This window comes from Juglans regia, chromosome 6 (genome assembly GCF_001411555.2).
Source record: "Juglans regia cultivar Chandler chromosome 6, Walnut 2.0, whole genome shotgun sequence".
Classification (NCBI taxonomy): domain Eukaryota; kingdom Viridiplantae; phylum Streptophyta; class Magnoliopsida; order Fagales; family Juglandaceae; genus Juglans; species Juglans regia.
In genome coordinates this window covers 34,939,648-34,958,386 of record NC_049906.1, presented here as the reverse complement: position 1 = coordinate 34,958,386, position 18,739 = coordinate 34,939,648, and the positions used below count along the sequence as shown (strand labels likewise).

The 18,739-nt window shown below is 35.1% G+C and overlaps 3 protein-coding genes across 5 annotated transcripts; all 3 read left to right on the top strand.

Moving 5' to 3' along the window:
• Window positions 1–10,172: 10,172 nt before the first annotated feature.
• On the top strand, window positions 10,173–11,543 carry LOC118348682 (TMV resistance protein N-like). Its single transcript, XM_035690786.1, has 3 exons — window positions 10,173–10,736; window positions 11,446–11,482; window positions 11,535–11,543. Exons 1-3 carry the CDS (start codon window positions 10,213–10,215, stop codon window positions 11,541–11,543), a joined length of 570 nt encoding a protein of 189 aa, XP_035546679.1. The 5' UTR covers window positions 10,173–10,212.
• A 3-nt stretch (window positions 11,544–11,546) lies between these two features.
• Window positions 11,547–13,462, top strand: LOC118348681 (disease resistance protein RUN1-like). The gene is made up of 3 exons (XM_035690785.1): window positions 11,547–12,559; window positions 13,108–13,181; window positions 13,441–13,462. The coding sequence occupies exons 1-3, from the start codon at window positions 11,600–11,602 to the stop codon at window positions 13,460–13,462; spliced, it is 1,056 nt and encodes a 351-aa protein (XP_035546678.1). The 5' UTR covers window positions 11,547–11,599.
• A 112-nt stretch (window positions 13,463–13,574) lies between these two features.
• On the top strand, window positions 13,575–16,528 carry LOC108989533 (disease resistance protein RPS4B-like). 3 transcript variants are annotated; one of them, XR_004801653.1, is made up of 5 exons: window positions 13,575–14,386; window positions 14,469–15,073; window positions 15,223–15,302; window positions 16,078–16,118; window positions 16,291–16,528. XR_004801653.1 is itself a non-coding variant. In XM_035690539.1 (3 exons), exons 1-3 carry the CDS (start codon window positions 13,778–13,780, stop codon window positions 15,227–15,229), a joined length of 1,221 nt encoding a protein of 406 aa, XP_035546432.1. In that variant the 5' UTR covers window positions 13,575–13,777; the 3' UTR covers window positions 15,230–15,329. The 3 variants fall into 3 exon arrangements, 1 of the variants encoding a protein (XP_035546432.1); XR_004801652.1 differs by lacking the exon at window positions 16,078–16,118; XM_035690539.1 differs by lacking the exons at window positions 16,078–16,118; window positions 16,291–16,528 and having other exon boundaries at window positions 15,223–15,329.
• The last annotated feature ends 2,211 nt before the right edge of the window (window positions 16,529–18,739 follow it).

Genomic DNA, 18,739 nt, shown 5'->3' with positions numbered 1-18,739 from the left:
TAAATTTACAAAGATCAAAATGCATTAGTCTTCACAGTTGTCTCATGTTCTTCTGCATACCCCAACATGGCTATGGTGTACTGTCACATACATACAACAAATATTAAAAGGAATTCTATGAGTCCCTTTTGTGGCTTAAAGATGATTAGTGTACTCGTACATGGATTCTGCAAGCTGAGAACAACAAATATGAAAAGGTAAATTCAAATCAGCTCCAAGAAAAGTTGCTCAAACCCACCATGGATAGAGTTTGGTAGAGCCATGTGATGTACATCATGTGACCACTAGAAAAGTGCACAAATAATAGAAACAAGATAAACTCATCATTATATGGCAAAGATAGCAAAAATCAGAACAAACCAGCATTACTCTTAGCATTAATTGCTGCTTCTTCTTGCTCATCCTAGAGAATCTACAAGATAATGGAATTTTGATAAACTAATCACTGAATTATATTTGAGAAGGTGGGGATAAAAAAGGATGCAACAGCTACAGAATCATCAGCATAATTTTTAAGCTCAACCACACAATGAGAACACCAACACTACCCTTTCCCCATAGTAACAACAACAATTGTTACTACTAATACTGGATATGATATTCAAGAAGCAGCAGAAAATCCCAATTATCATAGCATAATGGATATGCAAAAGAAATTGTGAAATGGGGCCTAAAACTCATTTACCTCCCATTGAAAATATCAAATTCATTTTCTAGCTAATACGAGGCTTTGGATGCTATATATTTGCTCCCGTTGGTGGTACTGGTGCAAGACTCATCCTCTAATTCGTCGGCAATTTCATCGGCAAGGCAATCTGCTTTCTCGTTTTTTACGAGGGGCGGCTGTTTTGCTGCTTGCCTGAAACTGTTAATGCCCTGAAGAAGATTGTCTTCATTCTCTGTGCAAATAAAATGATAATAGAAGACCTCAGGCAATTAAGAAGCCATGCATGTAAACTATTATTGTCATGCACTTAATTTGTTGGAAAGAAAATGGGAGCTTGGGCCCTCTTAATGAAGTTTTTGCTCACCCTAAATTTCAATATGCAATTTTTTGAATCTGCAACAATGAGTATCAATATGGGAAAGACACTTCTTCTACTTCGAAATTAAGACTAAATAATTGATGTAATTCAAGAATTACATCAATCCCACGTACACTAGCAATCAATGTTTTTAATTTCGTACCGTACCGGCCAGTACGGCTGACAATTTTCATTTCGGCCGTCCGGCCGGTACAGGTACTATATGTGTTCCGTACCGGCCAAAATACCGGCCGTACCGGACGGTACCTGCCGTTTCGGCCTAAATTTCGGCCTGTACCGGCCGATATTTCGGCCTATGTGTTTTTTTTTTTTCGTTTTTTCAAACTACAAATTTATTTTTTAACCCCTAATTCAGACTAGACTATTTACAATTTATAAATATATGTATTTATATATAATTTATTTATATATAAACTATTATTTTGAAATATAATTTTGAAATATATTTATATATATAATTTATTTATACATCGACTATCCTGAAACGTTATCCCGAAACGCTAATCCGAAACGGTACCGGTACCGAAATATTTTGTTCCAGTGTCTTGACCGTTACGTCGTCCGGTACGGTATTCAAAACATTGCTAGCAATACCTAGCCCTTATAATAATGTATAAATTTATGTAATGATGTCGCATAAAACAGTGATTAAAACTAAATCCCATGTCAAAAACAGAGCAAAAGAAAAATAATATAAACTAAACAAACAGAGTATTACATAAAACAGTGATTAAAACTTAACAATTTTGAAAAGAACACAAATTTCTTAATCTGAATTAATTAGTATTGCCTTCACCTCCTGTTTGAAAAGAACACAAATTTCCATGAAATTACTAAACAATTTGTAATCACCTCCTTAGAATATTAATACTTGCATGCCAATTAATATTTGTTGTTTTTAACCGAACTTAGTTTAATATATTTTTTCTGGGTATGCATATTTTTTCTCCCATACTCATTAGTTATTCCATTTACTTTGTGCTCTGTTATTTGTTTTTACAACTCGGTTTTGGGTGGAGCAAGAGTTCGATTCTTAACTCACATTTCTGACAAAATATCCCAATGCTTTATCTTGCTGAAGGAAAACAAGGAGCATGAAAAGAAAGAGGAAAGCAAAGATGAAAACGCAGAAGAGAAAAAGGAAGAAGAAAAAAAAAACTCCTCTTCTTCTCTCTTTCATAACTCGGTCCCATCATTTACAATCAAACCCTAAAACACCCAAAATACAATAAACTGACAGAGTAGAGAAAGGGAGATGGCAGAGTAGAGAAGGACTGACTTACGAGCTTAGACTTGAGAAATATTGGATGGTAGTCTCTGCGTCTCTCTCCCAGATGCGCAAACTGCAAAGGACTTCGAAAGACGAAAGGATTCAGTAGAAGAAACAAGGCGCTTCAAAGAGAGAGGCAGTAGAAGAGACGCCGCGTCGAATAGAGAAGGCAGAAGGGATTCAGAAAGGAAGAAGAGATGCCTGCGTCGAAGTCTCGAAGAGAGTAAGGTTTGAGATTCCGCAGCGTTTTGAGATTAAGCGACGGGGCGATTTTTTTAATTTTTAAATGATCCGGTTACGGAAAATCGGGTCATAGAACCGGATCCAGATTCTTCTCACCCGCCCGGGTGTAATCCGGGCGGATAACCGCCTGGATGCACCCGGATTTCCGGGTTTCAGACCGGATCTAGAAAAAGTGGGTCCGGTTGAACACCCTTAATTGAAGCTATTTAAACCTTTCGGGCTTCATGAAATAATTTTGAATTTTATCATTAGTCAATATATTTCAAATATTTCTCTTTGTTTTGCATCTTTTTCAATCTCAATCCCTAGGTTCTGTTGATTAAATAGCTGTTAGAATAATTTTTATTTTACCTAGGGTCAACAATTAATCCTCATATTTCATCACATTTATGTCATTATTTGTTATTGCAATTTCGTTTTTTATTTTCTATGGAATTGCTTATGATTGGCATGTTACTAAAGAAATTTCATAGTTTGTGATCAGTTTTAGTAGCAAAATATATTTTATTTCACTTTTCAAATTTTTTTAAAAGACATATCAAAATTATAAAAAAAAAAAAGTTAAAAAATGAAAAAAAAAACATTGGTTAAATTTCGGTATTTTGAGAGCCAACAATCATTTTCCATAATAAATATTGTAATGTAAAAAAGAGATCATGAAAACTTCAAATATCCTGTTTTATCATTTTCTACCTCTAAAAGCATTTTTTCATTTTGTTTCCAAATAAACAGTATATTAATGCCTAAAATTGCATAATAGACTAGAAAGGAGAAAAGAATCATCCCCGGCCCACTATCGCGATTTAGGCTTCGATACGGTGTTCTTCACGTTCATCTATAAAATAAATAATAAATAAGCAAATAATAATAAATAAAGAGACACAGAGATTTATGTGGTTTAGCAGCTTACGTCCAAGGGTTGGTTGGGGGCTAAATCTACTATAATGGGTGATTTTACAATCTCTCATGGCTCACATATCTCATAATATAATGGAGGAATTTAGGGAAGATCATTTGTAGTTGCTATGTATGGTAGAGTTTGTACGTAAGGAGCTTCTGTGGAGAGCCTCTCTAGAGAGCATATGAAGAGTTCGTCAGATTTGTAGGGGATCTCCTCATTATATAAAGGTCTATTTTCTTACAATGATTGAGTCCAACTTGCCTTGTGAAGCCTTTTTTTTAGAAGTCTGAATCTCTTTCATTTTAGGAGTATGTGTCTTTCCTCTTAGAAGTCTAAGTCAACTTGTCTTATCTATTCTTGGCCTTATCTCTTAGCTAAATTATAGGTTGCTGATTTGACCCCTACAAATGCCCATGATTTTTAAGTGCGATTAGCTAGACAAGAAGGCCTTGAGAATCTTCAACTTAATAATTTGCAAAATAAATTTTAAAATTGGTCATTCGTTTCCTGTTTGGTCCCTAGTTTTTTGTCTGTTTTTTGCTAAGTGGTGAGGAGCTCAACTTGGAGAGATAGGTAGGCAGGAGATGTACTCGACCGTAGTAGGTGCGAGCATGAAACTCTGATTTGGAGGGAGATGTACTCGACCACATTAGGTGTGAGCGCGGAGCTCTACTTTAGTAGGAGATGTATTTGACAACATTAGGTGTGAGCGTGGAGCTTGGTTTTGAGTTTGTTTACTTGCGTGGATGTTTGTTTGAGAGATTGTTTATTGTCGAAGAATAGTGCATATTTCCATGATTAGTTATTTGTGAGTATTTTCATGATCGTTTTCGCTATTGTTGGTAGTAGTGGATTTTCTGGCCCTTGGTGTAAATTGTCGTTGGTGTTCTCATTTTAGAGTTGATGTTGTAGTTTGTTTGCAGTAACCCACGCTCAAGTGGTCAGGAAGCCTGTCGACTCCCTAGGTCCATCTTAGGTGGTTGCCAAGCCCATCGAATCATTCCCAAAGGAAACCTGCCTAAGGCGGTTGTGGAGCTCGGAGACTCGTTCCCGAAGGTAACCCGTTGGCGGAGGTTGTGGCACGAGTGTAAACACTCGGCGTTTTGTTGGAGAAGATGTTGTGCTTGTAATACTGTCTAGGTGAGAAGGGTCAGGCAATCTAGAGCTGCCCACTTGTTGGGTGCCTGGGAGGTCAGGCGGTTCTTGACCTTTCCTGCCTGTTGGCTTGTCACGAGGGAGGTTGGGCAGTCCGATGACTTGTCCTGCCTGTTGACTTTCAACGCGGTGTCAGTGGGGTCAGGTGGTCCCTGACCTTTCCCTTTTTCGTGGGCACCGCGAGTCTTTGGTATTTAAGGATTGTGTGGTGTCTTAACCTTCGAAACTTTTTTCTGGGCATCGTGAGTCTTTAGATTTGTCATTGGTGTTTAATGGTTGCATAGTTTGTTGACCTCTATGCCCTTTTTGTGGGCACTGCGAATCTTTAGACTCATCATTGGCGTTTAAGGGTCGCATGGTCTCTTGACCTTTGGGTTTTCACCGAAAACAAAATAGTTTAATGTAATACAAATTACAAGTTTGAGATTTGTAAACCTGAGCCATTCTGCTAGAGTGTGGTGAAGGCTGGTGATACACAGGCGATACCTGCAGGCGGCCATGCTTTAGCATTGATGAAGGCCCAGGATGCCCGCAATCGATTCCGAGTGCTCTATTATGGTGTAAACATATTAAGAAGCCTGAGCGGCACCTGGAGGGGCTTCTGTAGCTGATGTTCCATGCCATGCGAGCGATTTTCGTGAAGTATATTCCCAAGGCATGTAGCCACTCGAATTCTTGTGGAACCTCGAGGAGTTTTGTGGTAAAACTCTAAAGATCAAATTTATTAGCGTAAATAAAATTAAAAGCTCAAGTTTGAAAGAGACAAACCAGGATGATTTAGTCGATGCTTTCAATTCTCCCTAGACTGAGATTGTTAGATACTAAATGATTTTTGCACAGGGAAATTGCCCGTCTTTGATCTCTTTTGTAGCGATGATGATTGTCCGTATTGTAATGATGATTTTTTTTTTCCGCGTATCCCTTTGGCTTTGCTTATATGAACTGGGACTCATGGGTGAGCCTAGACGCCTGAGCAATTAAAGTGCACTATTCTTCTCTCCACGTTCCTACTTATTTGCTCTGAAACGAATTATTTGATTTATAAAAAATTTTGTGCCCCTGTGATGGTTGGATTTGTCGCCTTTCACCTACTCCATCAGATGCTCTTTCTCGCCATGATCAGTTGCTCGCAGGCATCATCTAAACTCTTTCTCGCCGTGGTTATTTGGTCGTCATCTTTGCTTGCCACAATTAGTTGCCCACCATGCGTCATTGCCAGCCATGGGTAGTGAACTGCTTAGCAAGGCACTTCACGTTGGTTGTCATAGCTCGGTGAGAAGTTGCACCGGGTGAGGCTTGTTACTACATGCTCGTTGCCCACTAGAAATGTTGAGAGCTTGTTGTCCACCACAAGGGTGGCAAGCTAGGGGGAGTGAGGCCATTCCTTGCCTCTGTGGGAGCCCGCCTGCAACAGAAATGATCATCATTGGTATGCAACTTCTCGTGGTGGGAATGTGGTGCCCACGTCGCCATGTAGTCACCTATGAAATACAAATCCTATGGTGGTTGGATCCGTCGCCTTTCACCTACTCCATCAGATGCTCTTTCTCGCCACGATTGGTTGCTCGTAGGCATCATCTAAACTCTTTCTCTCCATTGTTATTTGCTCGTCATCTTTGCCCGCCACAATTAGTTGCTTGCCATGCTCTTTCTCGTTGTGGTTATTTGCTCGTCATCTTTGCCCGCCATGGGCAGTGAATTGCTTGGCGAGGTTGTTGCTCGCCGCAAGGCATTTCACATTGGTCTCCATATCTTGGTGAGAAGTGGCACTGGGTGAGGCTTGTTACTACATGCTCGTTGCCCACTGGAGGTGCAATGTGCTTGTTGTCCGCCACAAGGGTGGCGAGCTGGGGAGAGTGAGGCCATTCCTTGCCTCTGTGGGAGCCTGCCTGCAACAAAAATGATTGTCATCAGTCTATGGCTTCTCGTGGCTAGAATGTGGGTGCCCATGTCGCCGTGTAGTTGCCTACGAAATACAACTCCTGTGGTGTGCTTATTGCTAGCTACAAGGGTAGCGGGCCATAGGGAGTGCCGACAAGTTGGGATGGGCTGTCGTGGCCAAGGCCTTCGTTGTTAGCACCGAGCCCTGTTTGACTATTTGTCCTGGTGGCGGATCTGGGCCACGTCATGCACGGAGGCAGTTGGCAACGGTCCTACTGGCCCACAAATGCCTTCCTTAGGCGGTGTGCATGGTGCGGGCTAGTTCGCCATTGACTTCGAGGTCGTGGAGTGTCACAGCGGTGGAAGAACCCATTGAAGACCCGGACGGAAGTTACTGGTGGCTTCACACGGCGGCGAGTAAGCTCCACATGGTGTGTGATGGTCGATGGCTTCCCAGTGAGTGGCTCTGATGAGGTTTCGACAACAAACTCCCGCCAGATTCGCTTAGTTATTCGGCCGTGGCGACGAGGAGGTGGCGTGCACGACGGTATGCACCCATCGTCCGCGTGCTTGCTGTGCATGTATTTTGCTCCCATGCATAGCGCACGTCCCATGTGCGTGACACATGCTGTGTATCTGCACATGTTTTTTTTTTTCTTTTCCTTCTTTTTACAGCAAAAATATTAACGAAATAAAATGACAAGCAAAAATTTAATTTGAGAGAAAACTTATCTGGCTCACTAGAGATGATCTCGTGAACCGGGGAATTGTCCTACTCCCATTTCCGATGCAAAGAATAAGAAATCGATCCCACAGACGGCGCCAACTATTAATACCTAAAATTGCACAATTGAACAGAATGGAGGAAAGAATCATCCCAGGCCCACGATCGTGATTTGGGCTTCGATACGGTGTTCTTCGAGTTCATCCATAAAATAAATTATAAATAAGCAAATAAAAATAAATAAAGAGAGACACATAGATTTACGTGGTTTGACATAATGCCTAAGTCCACGGGTTGTTTTGGGGCAAAATTCACTATAATGGATGATTTTACAATCTCTCATGACTCACATATCTCACAATACAATAGAGGAATTTAGAGAAGATCTTTTGTAACTGCTATGCTTATTATATAGAGGTCTATTTTTTTGTAGTGATTGAGTCCAACTTGCCTTGTGAAGTCTTTTCCTTTCAAAAGTCTGAGTCTCTTTCCTTTTATGAGTTTGTGTGTCTTTCCTCTTAAGAGTCTGAATTAACTTGTCTTATCTCTTAACTAAATTATATGTTGCTGATTTGACTCCTATATTGTACAACTATGAAATCACGTGCAAAGACTTTTACCAAACAATAACACCTTTCAACGTCAGTACTAGAGTTTTTTTTTTTTTCATTTTCACATATGATTTAGATCAGATTTAGAGACTTTTACCAAACAATTAGATTCGGTGGGAGGTGAGACTTAGAGATCATGACGATTTACTATAGTCAACGAAAGCACCCGTAAAACGTGTAACGTGTGTAATGTGGATTCTTTGGAAAACAAAGTCTAATTGAGTTATAAAATTAACAAGATATCAAATTATAGAAATAATATTTACAATCATAAAGTGTGCATGAGACTTGCACAACCTAAAAGTGTATCTAGCAGCTTAGATTCGGCCAATGATCCGTATTTTTCATTATAATTTAATTTGTTTGGCAGCTTAAACTAGGCTCCATTTTAGTAAGACTTTCAGTCTTAATCAAAATAGGTAACGGGCATGTCCTAATATTATCAATACTATGGTTTAAAAAGTAACTCGAACCTTCACGCTCAATTGCACTAGATTTTGAATCTGGCATGTCTATCATTGCACCGCCAAGGCATCTCAAAGATAACTCGTATTCTATGAATATGACATATAATTAGTTAGTCATGTGATGCAGTATGGAATATTTGACAAAGGAGGAGGAAAGATTGATGAGTTTGATTTTCAAATATTTCAGCTAATTCTTAGAAAATATTGACCAATTTTATTTGACCCCATAATTATGCGGGAATAGCACCTCATAGCATGATTGCCGCTAGAAGCGTTACAGTACTGGAGTTGTTCAAGTGTTTCTTTCCAATTTATCTTTCTATATATGATGGTCGTTTTATCAAATAATAATAAAAAAATCTTTCTATATATAATGATCCTTAGCATATTCGAATATTTGAATAAGAAAACTAAAATTTTTTATACAGCAGGTAGGGTATGGGGACAGGATCCTCCTCTGTTATCTTTCATGAGAAATAAACAAATACCATAGACTACTAGACCATTGACATACCTAAACTTTAATAATTAATTAGTTTATAAGTTATATTATATGATTGTGAAAGTTTGAAAAATAATTTATATATATAAATATTTTTATATATAATATATGCATGAAAGCTCGAGCAAAATTGACTTCATTAATTATTAATTTAATTTAATTAATTAAAAAAAAGAGTAATAATAAAAACCAAAAACACATTCTAGAACTATTTACATATTTAAAGAAAATAATTTAATTTATCATGATATATAACGTATCATATAATTACTTTATTCCTTTCTATTCCATTCCTTGATCATAAACTCCCAAACGAATTATATATCATCATTTAATTTCAGCAATATGATTTTATGTCTAAACAATCATTACTGATCTATTTAGAGATTAAAGCAAAAAAAAAAAAAAAAAAAAAACAAGATTATTATCGTTTCTGTGGGGCTAACCACTTTTAATATTCTCATTGTCTGCATCCTAAACTTAATTAGTAATTAACATATAAAATGAAATTAGATTATATATGTATGATATGGTAAGAGAGAGAACCAGACCAAAGGACCCCAACCGACACCGGACACAGGTATATATTGTTGTCAATCCAGCTGTTTTTTTAATATTATATATAAATTAGTTAATATAATTATATATAAACTAACATGTTGTAACTTCGATTTTATTGAATGAAATTAAGTCTATTTTTAAAAAAAAAAAAAACTAATTAACTTGTTGATCATGTACTTTAAAATTTCTTAAACGAAAATAAAGTAAAAGAAACAAGAAAAAACCATATTAATTAATTTTTAAACTTTACTATTACGAGATCTCTTCAAAAATAAAAAATAAAATAAAAAATTTATTATTCATTTAATTAGAAACATATATGAGTAGAAAAGATAAAAAGAAAACGGAAGAACAATATTTCTCTTAGATTTAAAATGTCCTAATTTACACCATTAAATAAAGAGAAATAATAGTTATAGGCAAGTGTACGTCGCGTAATAACTATCATTTTTTTAAATACGGGACTCACACGAAAAATAAATAAATTTTTTAAAAGTAGATCTTATTTTCGACTATATGACGCTTGTGTACTTTACAACTATAGGTTGCATTACTCTTAAATAAATAAATAAGTAAATAATAATAATAATTGACGGAGAAGAGGGCACCAAGGGCACCGAAGAAGTTTGGCCGCGTTTCTTTGACTAATGCATACGTTTTCCTTTACAGCTAGCATTATTCGAAAATAATTATGCCAATTCAAGAGATGACAACCTTTTAGATGCAACACGCTCGGAATTAGCCAAGAATTTCCTCCTTGATGCAACGCTGTATCCACTTTTTTAAACTTATACAAGGAGCTCCATCATCATCCACAATCCATCTACAATTAGTTATACTTTACATTCAAAATGACCTCTTCCATCGCACCATTGGGAGTCCTCTCCTCTCCTTCCTCCTCCAATTCCTCTTCTTTAACCTCTCAATGGAGTTACGATGTATTCTTGAGCTTTCGAGGTGAAGATACCCGCAATAATTTTATTGTTCATCTCTACAAAGATTTGCATCAAAATGGAATCAATACTTATATGGATAACGAGGAGTTGAGAAGAGGTGAAAAAATTTCACCTGCACTTCAGAAGGCTATTGAAGAGTCAAAGATTTCAATCATTGTATTTTCTGAAAACTATGCATCATCTACGTGGTGTTTGGATGAGCTAATGAAGATCCTAGAGTGTAAAGAATCAAAGCAACATAAAGTTTTACCAGTATTTTACAAAGTTGAGCCATCGACAGTACGACACCAAAAAAGTAGTTTTAAAGAAGCGTTGGCTAGACATGAAGAAAAATTCAAGGATGATGCTAAAGTTCAGAGGTGGAAGACTGCCTTAAAACAAGTTGCCGATCTATCCGGTTTGCATTTAAAGATCAACGAGTAATTCTGACAACTCTTATCCCTCTATCGATTCATATATTTGTTTTGATATGATGACATATATCGTGCGTGTGTGTGTGCATGCGTTAGAATTAAATCCTTGACTTGAGACTAGGCTTCGAAAGCAACTTTTGTTTCTATATAATATTCTTAAGTTGAAAAACAAAGAAATTTGAGATATATTACAAAATTATAACTTAAATCAATAAAATGCTAATGAAAGCCATATTCTGAGATGTCACTCATGTTGTATATGTATGTCAAGTAGGATGAGAACATTACCAAAAAAATAAAGACAAAAAAATAAAGAAATTAAACAGGGAACAAAGATGAATGACAGCATACAATGGCTTTGCTTCTCCACCATTTTCAAGTTCCATTTCTTATTCCTTTTTTAAGTATTGAGTTTGATAAGAGATTGGAATCCCTACCACCATTTCAAAGACAGTTGTTAGTCCAATCCCTACCACCAATACAAATTTATAAGAGTACTGCATTAATTAGTACATACTTGACGTATGGTCAACCCATAGGAGGATTGGGATTCAGGTCGAGAAGGATATAATGAATGTTGTACTTCTTTGTACCTTACCAATAATGTCATTTATTACATGAGAATAAAATTCATGCACCTAAATCATGTCCCCGTGTCTTTAAACAAGAAGAAGTCAAATTCATAATTTTTCTTTTAATCTTTTTGCATTGGTAGGAACGAATCTGAATTTATCCAGAAGATTGTTCAAGAGGTCTCAAAAGTTGTACTAAATCATACATATTTGCATGTTGCTGAATTTCCAGTGGGAATAAACTCTCGTGTAGAAGATATTAATACGTTATTATGTATTAAAGAGAATGACAAACGCATGATAGGGATTTTTGGTATTGGTGGAATTGGTAAAACAACTATTGCAAAAGAGATGTATAACCGCATTACTGATAAGTTTGAAGGCAGTTGTTTTCTTGCAAATGTTAGAGAATCATCAAAACAAGATCAAGGTGGTCTCGTGAAGTTGCAACAGACAATTCTTTCTGAAATTCTTAAAGATTCAAGTTTGAAAGTTGGTAATGCTGATCAAGGAATCAATTTGATAAAGAAGAGACTTTGCTGTAAAAAAATTCTTCTGATTCTTGATGATGTTGATCATTTGGACCAATTAGAAAAATTATGTGAAAGATGCGATTGGTTTGGTTCTGGGAGTCGAATCATCATAACAACAAGGGATGAGGGTTTACTAACTAAGCATCATGTTCATTTCAAATATCGTATGAAGGAAATGGATTACCATGAAGCTGTTCAGCTCTTTAGCCAGCATGCTTTCAAAAGTCACAAACCTGATGAAGCTTTTGCAGATGTCATAAAACTTGCATTCAAGTATGCTGGCAGCCTTCCACTCGCTTTAAAAGTGTTAGGCTCAAATCTATATGGAGAAGATATACATTATTGGAAAAGCGAATTGGAAAAGTACAAAAGAATTCCAGAAGAAAATATTCACGAAAAACTCAAAATAAGTTACGATGGATTAGATTATCATACAAAAAAGATTTTCCTTGATATTGCATGTTTCTTCAAAGGAGACGAGAGAGAATATGTCACTAAAATACTAGACAGTTGTGGTTTCTTTGCCTATGCTGGTATCAAAAAGCTCAATGATAAATGTCTCATAACGATTGATCAACATAATGATGACCAATACTTGTGGATGCATGACTTACTAGAAGATATGGGTAAAGAAATTGTGCGACAAGAATCACCCGAAGAACCTGGCAAGCGCAGCAGATTATACTTTCATGAAGACATTCGTGAAGTATTTGAAAAAAATAAGGTAAGATTTTCCTTAGAAATATAATTTTACTTCCGGATTATTTTTTTTCTCAATTGAAGCTACTATTAAATTAAAAGAAATGGATCCAGAAATACATATAAATTATAATATAGATACGTATGTACCCTTCACATGAAATATTTTCTCAATGTTGTAAATAAAATAATTTTAAAAAAGAAGTAGAAATAAAATCATCAAAACCAATTCTCCTTTTCTCCATTTTTCTAAAAAGGCAAAATCCTATGATTATCTGACCCCTTTTTAATATTTTAAACTGAGTAATACGTATTAAAAGGAAGAAGTATACATTTGAATGTTCACACTTATTTCTAGAAATCTGAATAATAAAAATAAGGCTATCCTTTATGAAATCTAAAATAGAAACACCACATATATATGAAGAAAGATGTGGTTTACGTATTGTAAAAAATAAAATATAATCTTAGCTTGTTAAACTTATATATAGTTCATGAACACTTGCGCATGTGTTGAATTATAGGGAATTTATATTTGATTTTTGATAGAACACTTGTGCCTTCTCACATTAGGGAACAGAGAAAATTGAAGGCATATTGATAGATCTGCCTCAGGAAGACTGCAAGACACAATTCAGTACTAAGGCGTTTGCAACATTGAAAAACCTCAGAATATTTATAAATTGTAATGCAAGTTTTCGTGGCAGATTGAAGTATCTCTCTAATGAGTTAAGAGTTCTCGTTTGGCCTCTATGCCCTTTGGAGTTTTTGCCATCTTATTTTCATGGAGAGAAACTCATTGTTTTAAATATTAGAAGAAGCAATATCAGAGATCTAGGCACGGGATTGCAATCTAAGGTAAGTATTTTTATTTTCAATATCATGTCCATCTGTCTTACTTTTAAGGTATGCTACCAATTTCCTTTAATTGTTAATAGATTTCCTTTATTTTCTTCTTTTTAAACAGAACTTAACAAGTATAGATCTCAGTGGATCTAAATACTTGATAAAAATATCGGATCTTTCAAGTTGCTCAAATCTAAAGAAGTTGATTCTTGATGAATGTAAAAATTTAGTTGAGGTTCATGATTCTGTTGGATTTTTGGATAAGCTTGTTGAATTGAAATTTGAACAATGTTCGAGCCTAAAGAATTTGCCAAGAAGCTTCAAGTTGAGATCTCTAAAATTACTTGAACTTGGAGGTTGTAGAAGCCTTGAAAACTTTCCAGAAATTGAGTGTGAAATGGAACATTTGAAATATGTCATGGTAGAAAGCATCGTAATACAGGAGCTACCTTCATCCATTACATATTTCGCTAGGCTCGAGGAGTTATTAATGTATGGGTGCAAAAGCCTTGTGCATCTTCCAATAAACATTTTTCAGTTGGAACACCTAGAGAAAGTTTACCTCCTTCATTGTCCAAATTTTTTAGATTTTGGAAAAGAGGTGGAGCATAATGGACAATTCATGCCATGTACACAAGAAAATGAAATTTCATCAAGAATGAAATTGTTCCCATTGCCGCCTCCCGAATCAAATTTCAGTTTGACGGCTTTAAATCTATCTGGTAGTGGTATTGTTAGCCTTCCTCCATGCATTGAAAGATTTGTTGGATTGGCGAGACTTTCTTTAAGAGATTGCAAGCAACTTGAAAAAATTCTACACCTTCCACCAAATATAGAAGAGGTAGATGCTACAGGATGCGGGTTATTGGAACGCTTTCATAATATATCGACAGAATCTTCATTCGGTATACCAGACTTAAAATGGCTAACATCGATTAACTTATCAGAGTGTAATAAAATGCATGTGAATGTAGGGAATCGTGCACCAGATCCATTATGGGTTCAGGTATACATGCCTCATCTATTTGATCTCTAATTTCTTTATGTTTCGTATATATTTGTTTCCTAACATATACTTGGTTTAATAGGAACGCTTTCAGATGAAAGATTCAAGTAAGATTATATATCCAGGAAGTAGGATTCCAGAGTGGTTCAAGTATTGCAAGGAGACTACTTCATATACTAATTCTATTGAAATTGAAATTGATCATAATGCATCCATGTGTTTTGGGCATCAGATCGTAGCATTAGTTTTGTGTTTTGTTGTGGGACCTCTTCTGCTGGGATACGAAACTATTACTATCTCAATAAACGGCCAGTCAATGGTGTGGGACCCATATTGTGATTTGTTGTGGCCTTCAATGGACCCACATCGTGTATGTCTAAAATACATAGCTGGAAATTCTATTGATGAGATGATGTCAAGAAGTTACAGGGAGGGGTACAATACGAGGTTTACATTTGGAAGTGGGTCAAAGGAAGCAATCTTAAAAAGTGTTGGAGTTCATCTAATATACGGGAATGACAATTTCATTAATCCTATTCAACTTTCAAAGAGATACCGCGATGGTGGTGAGCATGACTTGCAACCTGATTGGAACCCACAACAGACGAGGCAATCTTCAACCACGAGAATTAGGGAATTCAAGGATGCTAATGACGATTTCATTAGTGAAGATTTACTTCCACTTGGGTATGTGAATATAATTGTCAAATTGTGTAGAATTTTACTAAATTAAATAAAGCATTATCACAATTATGTAATGTTAATTTTAATTTTAATTTTATTGATTTTGAAATATTGATTTTTCTTGCTTAAATTTGAACTTTATCTTATTGAAGGAATTGAAGTTCGGAAAGGAATCGAAGTTGCGGAAGGAATCAAAGTTGGGAAAGAACTGTAACCATAATAGACTTTAATGGTAACAGACTTTTAGCTATTTTTACATTTTGAGAGCAGTGTAATTTTTATTTTTCTTTAATTTCATTTTAAATATTGCTTTGATATTTATTTACGTTCATATTTTAGAATTTATTTTCATGAATATGCCTAACTAAATTTCAACTAAGGTTAAGGATGAAACCTCATTAAAAATTAGAAATATTATTTATGAGATTGACTTTTCTCAATTATTGATGCGTTCAACGATTTATTATATATTCTTGCTTCATATCAATTGAGAGGGATAAAATTTTTTATATGAGTTTAATCATGTTTTTATCATGATTTAGAATAATCTTATTCAGCTGATCATAGCTTGCTTCATAATTTTGTAAAAAATAAAATCTAATATTTTTAATGATTTGTTTTAACAAATACAATCGATGATTTGATTTTATATTTTTAAGTGAAGAAGAAAATACTTTAGATATTTTCTTAAAGAAAAAGAGTTTCAACGATAATACTTTTCATGATGACAATATTGATTTCTAGATTATCATGTAGACGTTCGGATAGAATCAATTATCATAAATATATTACCCTGTATTAATGGGGTGGATTCCAAAATTTAGTTTATTTTCCTTTAATAGTTTTTTAATTATTTAGATTAATTTGTATCTTTAAAATTTATTTTAGTTTTTTTTTATTGTGATTAGCTTAATAAATTAATTATTTCTTGTTTTGATTGCAAGATTGTTTAGTTCTTAACTTCTTATTTTATTTTAGAACTTATTTTTTTGAACTCGGATTTTTAGCAGACAATTGTGGCGACGGAAAGAGAATATTTTGCTAAAAGGTAGGAGAAGTAGCAGAGGATGGACGAGAAACTTATATAAAAAAAGAAAATCAATGTAGAACAAATAGGATCATAAAAAAAAAGGTCTCATCTTACAATTGTTATATGGATGCAGTCCGGTGAATTATAACTATTTTGCAACTTAATTGCGTCTCATCTTTTACTCTTGCAGGTGAATTACAATTGCTTTTGAGTTGCTAGTTTTCACTGTTTGAATTGTATAGCAAGTTGTGGCTTGATTTCTCAGGTTTAGGAACATTCATGGTGGACATGACAATTTGTGAATTGTAACATTTTATTGCTCATTATGATGTAATCAGGATATTGCTCTTTTTGATGTAACCAGTTGTCAATTGCAAAGCAGTGTCAAATGCAATGGTCTTTGTTTTTATTAATGTAAAGGATTAAATATGTAGAGACATAGCATGCAGTCTTGGAGAGACGGATGGGCATAGTTCACAAAAGGATACCAATAAGCATGCAATCTTGAAGTGGTGTTGCTCATCACTTCCACCACTCAAGTTTTTCCTTGGTGGCTCAAAATCAGTCGGCAGTTCCTCCTCTGTCTGCAAATGGCAAAATCAATAAGAACAATGGCTCATTGAAAAACAAAAAAGAGCAAATGGAAGTCGTATTTACAAGATGGGCTAAGCCATGAATTTCATGATACTATATTTAACCAAATCCACCAAAAAATATAAATGAGTATTATGCTATACCAGACTTCCAAGGAAAGGGTCAATTTTTTCTGTTTCATTATCTGCAATTTCTTCTTCGTGTCCTCTGTTTCTTGAAATATGCCTTAATTGTATATACCCATATCTGAAAATTAAAGTGTTTATTATCTTTAAAGATTCATTGAAGATTCCATCTTTTGGCAAGCAAATTTTAAGTAATTTATTATCTTTCACTTCATCAAACTCAAATCACATTTTCTTCCAACAAGCTCATGATTCGAGTGGCGGTGGATTATTGTGACAACGGCCTAAGAGATCAGAGCTATAGATGCGGGGTAAAGTGAGATTTTGAGATCATGATGATTTACTATACTCAACAAAAGCACCTGTAAACCGTGTAACGTGTGTGATGTGGATTATTTGGGAATCAAAGTCTATAAAATGATTTAGTGTGATTCAGTATGGAATATATGAAAAAGATGAAGAGGAGATCGATGAGTTTAGTTTTCAAATATTTCTTCTTTGAACATATTGATTTGACTCCATGTAAGCACACGAGAATACCACTCATAGCATTATTGCCGCTAGAAGTGTTACTGCAGAGTTGTTCAAGTGTTTTTTTCAAATTGATAGCTAACATTTTTTATATGGCAGTTAGGGTATGGGGACCCGATCCTCTCATGGTATCTTTCATGAGAAACAAACAAATACCATAGACTACTACTAGACCATTGCCTACATTATTAAACTATAATCATTAGTTCATGTTCGTTGAAATGATATATTGCATAAGTTTTTATATTATATAATAGTGAAAACTTAAAAATTAGAAATTATTGTTGTCCTTCCTCCATGCATAGAAGGATTTGTTGGATTGTATAATGCTACAAGCAACTTGAAAAAATTATACAACTTCCAACAAATATAGAAGCAGTAATTGCTTGACTTTCCTCATGTATCAGCAAAATCTTCATTTGGTACTCCCAACTTAAAGAGGCTAAAACCAATTCGCTTATCGGATTGCAATAAAATGCATGTAAATAAAGGGAATCATGTGCCAAATCCATTATTGCTTCAGTTATATATTTGCGTAACAATTGTCCTTATGGTGAGACTTTTAGAAAATAGCTTTTAAGAAAAGGAGAAGAGAATTACTGATCTTTTAAAACTTTTTACTTTCATACTTAGCGTGTAAGACTATACGTTATAAAATAAAACGTGCTTTGAGAATAAAAGAATTTTACAACGGAAAACATCAAACTTAAAATAAAAGGCCTCACATACATTTAAAACTCTCATGTCTAGACTTTCGTGCTCTTCTCCTTGGGTAGTGTCTGTCCTGACGCATTCTGTTCATGTAGTTCTTGTGGGGGAGGGGTATACATAAAAACTAAAATGAGTCGAATACTTAGTAAGTATTATTTCATACCGTAAAAATATACTAACATAGGTTTTCATTCATGCATTCATCACTCCATATGTACCATATGTACATAAGACATACATTCATTTTGAAATCATCACTAGGTGGGGTTTTTTTGAAAAGGTTTTCTTTCCATAAAACATTTATCCCGCCAATACCTTCATTTCTTAAAGAATTCAAGCATCCATACATACATTTTCTTATCACTTTCTTTTGTTTGATACACACTGTTATGCCCCGTGTGTGAGAGTTAGCGGTATTCTTTTAGATCTGGATTCTACCCTTAGCCACATGTTGGGAATCCCTTTCAGTCAAGGTTCAGTACTGGGTGCACTACCAGTACTACTTACCCAGTATTGCAATCTATCCATTCCTTTGATACCAATTCATTCAGTCATGGTCATTACGTACTTTCATACATTAAAACATTCTTTCATTCAGTCATTTCTTTCTTTCATTCATTTCAGTCCTTTTAGTCAACAGTTCATTTATGGAAAAATGTCATTTAAAAGCATGAGCTT